This window comes from Neomonachus schauinslandi, chromosome 1 (genome assembly GCF_002201575.2).
Source record: "Neomonachus schauinslandi chromosome 1, ASM220157v2, whole genome shotgun sequence".
NCBI classification, from domain to species: domain Eukaryota; kingdom Metazoa; phylum Chordata; class Mammalia; order Carnivora; family Phocidae; genus Neomonachus; species Neomonachus schauinslandi.
In genome coordinates, this window is record NC_058403.1 from 118,110,974 (window position 1) to 118,117,114 (window position 6,141).

Here is a 6,141-nt window from a genome sequence, read left to right on the forward strand (position 1 = left end):
AGAGATTCTCAGGGAATCCTCCACTGCTCAGAGATTCTCAGGGAATCCACTGCTCAGGCACCTGGATCAAGCCAAGCCTCTGAGCTTCTTAGGTATGAAAAACATTAATTTCATTTCTTAAATAACTTCATTTTGTCCCACAAGAACCCTGGCTGATAGTCTAGTAAATCATAGTAACTTATTCCATATGTTAATCTTTTGAATTTACAAGACTTTTCTTCCAAATAATTCAAAGACTCTCTCATAGACGCTTAAAACTTGGAGATGAAGGAGGCCTTAAGGCCTACCTAAGATGGCATACTGTAAGTCAGTGACACAGCTGGGATAGGGACTCAGGTTTTCTGCCTCCCCAGCCAGCACTCCTAAGCTTCCCTGCCTCTCCTGGTATGTCTGCCTCCATCTTTCTCACACCTGAGCAGAGCCACCTGTGTCTTTCTTCCCTGAGGTGCCTCCTGTCACCATATTCTAAGAGTGGTTCCGTGCTTTTCTCATCCCCTCCACTGAGGACAGCCATGTTTTAAGAGAAGGAAGTCCAGGTGTGGGTCTTTTTTTTTTTTTTTCCTTCAGGTGTGCGTCTTGATGGAGCCTAGGTGAGAGGCCAGGGGGGCTGAACTGTGGACACAGGACTGCTCAGAGCCCAAGGCCTTTCCTCAACCCACATCACCTCATGTGTGGATCCTTTCAGTAGCTGCTTGTGGGTCCCCCACCCCCAGTCTCTTTCTTCTTTAATTCATCTTACACAGTGTCCAAATCATCTTCCTAAAGAATCACTCCAGTCATGCCACTTTCTTGTTGAAAAACCTTCAGTGGCTCTCTGTTGCCTATAGAGCGATGTCCAAAGTGCATCACCTAATATCCCCCAATAGCCTGAAAGGGCCTGTACCCCTCCAAGGACGACTAGCTCCTACCTAGGGAAGAATTACCCACTTGGAAGAATCAAGTCCAGAGTTTCAAATTCTATTACAGCCTCAAGTTCTATTATAATAGATGGTACACATTCTGAGCCCTGTTGGAAAGGAAAACATTGTCCCTCTCACAATGTCTAGCACCTTACTATCTTTTTGATTAATTTTGATGCTATCATACAAAAATCTTTCCCCCAGCTACCTTCTATTAGCTCACAGTTCTGTAGGTCAAAAGTTTGGGTACAGCATGGCAAGGTTCTTTGGTTAGGATCTTACAAGACCCAAGTCAAGATATCTGCTGGGCTGCATTCTTACCTGGAGCCCAGGATTTGCTTCCAGATTCAGATGGTTATGGCACATGGAAAAGGCCAAAATGCCAGAGATATTGATCTCATCATCCTGCAGCTGCTGACTAACACTAGCGCCACTAATCTCCACACAACTTGTTACATAAGGAAAATAAACCCCTGTCTGGTTTAATCCACTGCTATTTGGGTTTTCTACGATATGCTGCTGAAATCAACCCTTAACTGATACAGCTCCCATGACTATGCCATTCCTACCACTCATCCTATTTATTTAACCTAACCTCTTCAAGGCTCTTCTTCCACATCCCCTACATATTGATATTCCCCAGCTGCCATTCCTAGTCCTCTTCCCTCATTATTTCCCATGTGACTCAGTGGGGCCTGAAACTTCCCAAGTCACAGTGACTCCAGATCCCAATATCTAGCCCAGACCTTTCTCCATAGCACCAGACCGACAGGTCTAAATGCCCAGGGAACATCTCTACCTGCCTGTCTCATATACAACACAATCATCACTGACTGAATTTGCTAGCTTTTCCACAGTTCTGCTCTTCCTTCCAGTCAGTGGAGCTAGAGACCCTCTCTGTTCCTCACCATCATAACCAGCTGGTCTTGATGTCCTAGCAGGTCTCTTTCCAATCGTGCCAATCTCCTCCCACATCTTTAATCCTACTATTTTCTACAAGTACCCACCATCTCTTCTTGGGTCACTGCATTAGCCTCTTAACTAGGTCCTCTGCCTCCCATCTACAACTCAAATTGGTCTTTTAAAAATGCAAATCTACTCATGTCATTCCTTCTTTTTTTTTTTTTTGCGAGAGAGAGAATGAGAGAGAGCACGAGAGGGAGGAGGGTCAGAGGGAGAAGCAGACTCCCCGCCGAGCAGGGAGCCCGATGCGGGACTCGATCCCGGGACTCCAGGATCATGACCTGAGCCGAAGGCAGTCGCTTAACCAACTGAGCCACCCAGGCGCCCGTCATTCCCCTTCTTGAAAGCCTTCAATGGCTCCTTGGCCCCCACAAGAAAGCATTCCAATGACTTTGCATGATCTGAACCCTACACATCTTGTCAACACCCCTTATATTACAGCTACATAAAATCACCTGTACTTTCCCAAATTTGCCACGGTTTTTCACACTTCATTGCCTGATTATCCTCTCTGCCTTATAAGTTGGAAACTGTACAAAAACAAAGTTTCAAGTGAATATTTAAGAGCCTGACTTAGGCCCTTGTCTTCCTGCGCTTTCCCCCACCTTTGTGCACAGAAACTCAGTGGTAAAGACCTGTCAGAATCAAAGAGAGTTTGTATTGTTTACTTAAATAATTGCTAAATTAATGAAAGAATTAATACCCTTTTAATCAAAGAATTCTCTACAAGCCACTTCGAACCAAAATGATCAAAATAAATATCAGTTGCCTTTGTTCTCTTCTATACATTTTCATTCAAAATTTCACCTTTATCCAAAGTAAACCCCCCCCCCCCCCCCCCCCCCCCCCCCCCCCCCGGAAAGGAGATACTTACTTCAATGTGCTAAGTATTAGGGGTTTCTTCTTTTTCTTATCCTATTGAAGTTTACCTGCCAGGATCCTGGAATTTTAGGACCCAACCCCTAAAATTTTCCAGAGGAGGAAACCAAGTCTCTATTGACTCAGGATCATGGCACTGGGGAGGTGGTTATTGGTGGAACATACTAGATGCCCACTATGGATTTAGCTCATCCCATCTCACCATGAAAGCACAGACTATCTCCAGCTCACAAAGAAGGCTCCCTGTGCCTGCCAGAAGAAGAGAGCAAAGTAGCCCCCAAATAGCCAGTTAAGCTAATCCTCTTACATCACTCCACTCAAGGCAAGATGACAGCATAATGGCTTTAGGAAGAAGGAAATTAGAAGAATTATGCCCAAGGCTCCGTTTGCCTGGGGAATAGATCAGCCTTCTCCCCTCCTCTCCGACTCTGTGCCCTACCCTTAGGACCGAGGAGAGCCACTCACCCTCTGTGTGACAGGCTTGCCGTCCTGGATCTGCACGGCCAGCCCCAGGTCAGACAGCCTGCAGTTGCCGAGGTCGTCCAGAAGCACGTTCTCAGGCTTCATGTCCCGGTAGACGATGCCGAGGGAGTGGAGGTGCAGCACTCCACAGGTCATCTGGGCCGAGTAGAAGACCACCCTGCTCATGGCCAGGCCCCGCATGCCCACACTATAGATGTGGAACTTGAGGTCTCCCCCATTCATCAGGCTCATGACCAGGCAGAGATGGGACTTGCTCTCAAAGGCGTAGGCCAGAGAGACGATGAAAGGGCTGTTGACCTTTTCCAAGATTTCCTTTTCCAAAAGAGCCATTTTCTCGCCATTTTTCTTCTTCAGCCGCTTCTTGTCCAGTTTCTTACAGGCATACATCTTACCAGTGTTTTTCACCTGGACAGCACACACCTTAAGGGAAGAAAGAAAGGGAGTGGATGAGGTAGAAGAAGGAAGCACTGGAGAGGAAAGGGAGCAAGGCTGACTCAGGGTGTGGAAGGGCAGAAATCAAGGGAGGTAAAAAGACGGCAGGCTTCTGAGAAAAAGAGAAGCCATGAGTAATAGGGGTTCTTCAGGAAAGAGCTGGGACCACCATGAGGTACCACTGTACCTCCCACTAGATGGACCATAACGAAAAATAAAGGGGAAATAGCAAGTGCCAGCAAGGAAGTGGAAAAACTGGAACCCTCATGCCTTGCTGGTGGGAACCTAAAATGTGGAAGATTTTGGTGGTTCCTCTGAAAGTTAAACATAGAATTGCCACATGACCCAGCAATTCCATTCCTGGGCAGAGACACAAGAGCAATGAAAACAGGTATTCAAATACACGTACATGAACGTTCATAGCAGCACTGTTCACGACAGCCAAAAGGTGGAAACAACCCAAGTGTCCATCAACAGATGAATGGATAAGTGAAATGTAGTGTACCCATACAATAGACTAGTCAGCTATGAAAAGGAATGAAGTACTGGTAGACCTATGATGTGAATGAACCTCTAAAACACTACGCTCGGTGAAAGAAGCGCGTCTTCTTATCGCGTGACCCCATTTACACGAAACATCAGAGTCGGCAAAACCATGGAGACAGAAAGCCGACCAGGGGTTACCAGGAGCTGTTGGGAGGGGGATGGAGAGTAACTGTTAACGGGTACAGGGGTGATGAAAATGTCTTGGAACTACATAGAGGGGATGCCTACACAACATTAGTATGAATGTACTAAGTGCCACTGAATTGTATACTTTTTTGTTGTTGTTGTTAGTGGTTAATTTTACGTTATGCGAATTTTACCTCAAAACATGTCTTTCTAGTGCTTGCCTCGGCAGCACGTATACTAGAAAATGTTTTTCTACTTAAATAAAGAAAGGGCTGATCACAGCAGTGGTATAAAACTGATTCTAGACTCTACTTCAAGATAAGTGTTTTTCAGATATCTGAAGTTTTTCTCAAGTTACATCCATTACCACAATTAAAGGGAAAGGGAGAGCTCCCGCTGTTGTGTGTTGCTATCGTTCTCCAAAGCGTCCGGGGCACTTCAGCGTGCTTCTGGTGTAGACCCCATGATAAAGACTCTTGGCCAGCTCCACGTTTTGTTTGTCTTTCCTATGCCACTCTTATTTTATTTCACGTGGTGACCAGAAAAAAGATGTGAGAGTGAGCTAGGAATTCTCCACAGGCGGCACTGAAATTAGTTCTAAGTAAGTTCTCGTAAGATTTTTTTTTTTTTTTAAAGGCAAAGCAAACCCCTTTTATACTGTGTACTTCACCTTCCAGTCTGGCCATTCTGAGACACTTACCTCCCCAAAACCACCTCTCCCCAGGACTCGGAACTCGTTGAAGGACTTTTCTGACACTGGTTGCATCTCAAAGGCTTTCCACTGCAGGAACTTGTCATAGAAGGGGCTGGCCAGGAAATCCTGGAAGGGCTGGGCCTGCAGGAAAGCCATGACCTCAGCCTTGGCCTGTGCTACCAGGGCCAGCTGCCCTTCCTCGGCGGTGGCTGCTTGGCACTTGGCGGCCAGCGCTGGGCTGAGGAAGGGGTGCGGGTGCCCTGGAGCAGAGGCAGCCCCACAAGTGGCCACCAGCCCCTGCAGCATGCTGCCCTTGACGGGGCCGTCCTCAGCCAGCTCCCAGCTCTGCACCTCCTCGAGGAAGGCCACAGCCTCTTGGTATGGGGGCACCGTGGCTAGGAAGTCCCGAAAGAGGCGGCGGCCGATGGGCTGCTGCTCGCACAGGCCGTTGAAGTCCTGCGGCAGGGACTGGCGCAGCTGGGTGCAGCTCTGTGGCCCGGGCAGGGCCAGGCTCTGGCGCTGCCGCTGCAGCTCCCTGCTGTCTCCATCCGAGGTCTTCCGGGCCTGCAGGTAGGCTGTGTTGGCGATCAGGTTGTCCAGGGCCCCCATGTCGACCATGGCTGAACACAGGGTATGCTCCCGGGAAAAGAAAAGGAAGGCTGGAAGGCTGTGGTGGGGACCCAGTCAGGTCTGGGGGCCAGTTGGCCGGTTTCCCTTGCCAGGTGCAGTAGCTTGCAGAGGATTTACAGCGAGGCTTCTAGTCTGCGGGTGGGCCTGGTGGAGGGTACAGAAAGAGGTTTCTCTGGTAAGAAGCTTTGCTGGCTATGTATAGCCGGCCAGCGAAGGGCACAGCACAGGTCACGCTCCCGTCCATCGAGAGGAAAGCAGCCTGACACACCTGCGGGGGCTACTTGTTCATCATGGGGGCCCTTTCCATACACGGCTGCTCCCTGAATACGCAGCTACCACTTTCCAAAGGAAAGGAGTCATCATAAGGTGATATACTATTTGTTGCTCACGGCATTATTTTACTAAACTGTTTCTAATTTGACATGTCTCCTAGCAGGCTCAAGCTATGTAAACTCCTAGGAATGCCAGGTCAGGAAAAGGAATGGTGAG

At 48.2% G+C, this 6,141-nt stretch overlaps 1 protein-coding gene across 1 annotated transcript in view; it reads right to left on the minus strand.

The window, feature by feature from the left end:
- GRK7 (G protein-coupled receptor kinase 7) overlaps window positions 1-5,640 on the minus strand; it is a 28,609-nt gene extending 22,969 nt beyond the window's left edge. The window contains exons 1-2 of the mRNA XM_021678733.1: window positions 5,029-5,640; window positions 3,207-3,644 (exon numbers count right to left, since the gene is read on the minus strand). Of these exons, the coding sequence (XP_021534408.1) occupies window positions 3,207-3,644; window positions 5,029-5,640 (1,050 nt within the window). The remainder of the gene's footprint in view (window positions 1-3,206; window positions 3,645-5,028) is intronic.
- Window positions 5,641-6,141: the final 501 nt, after the last annotated feature.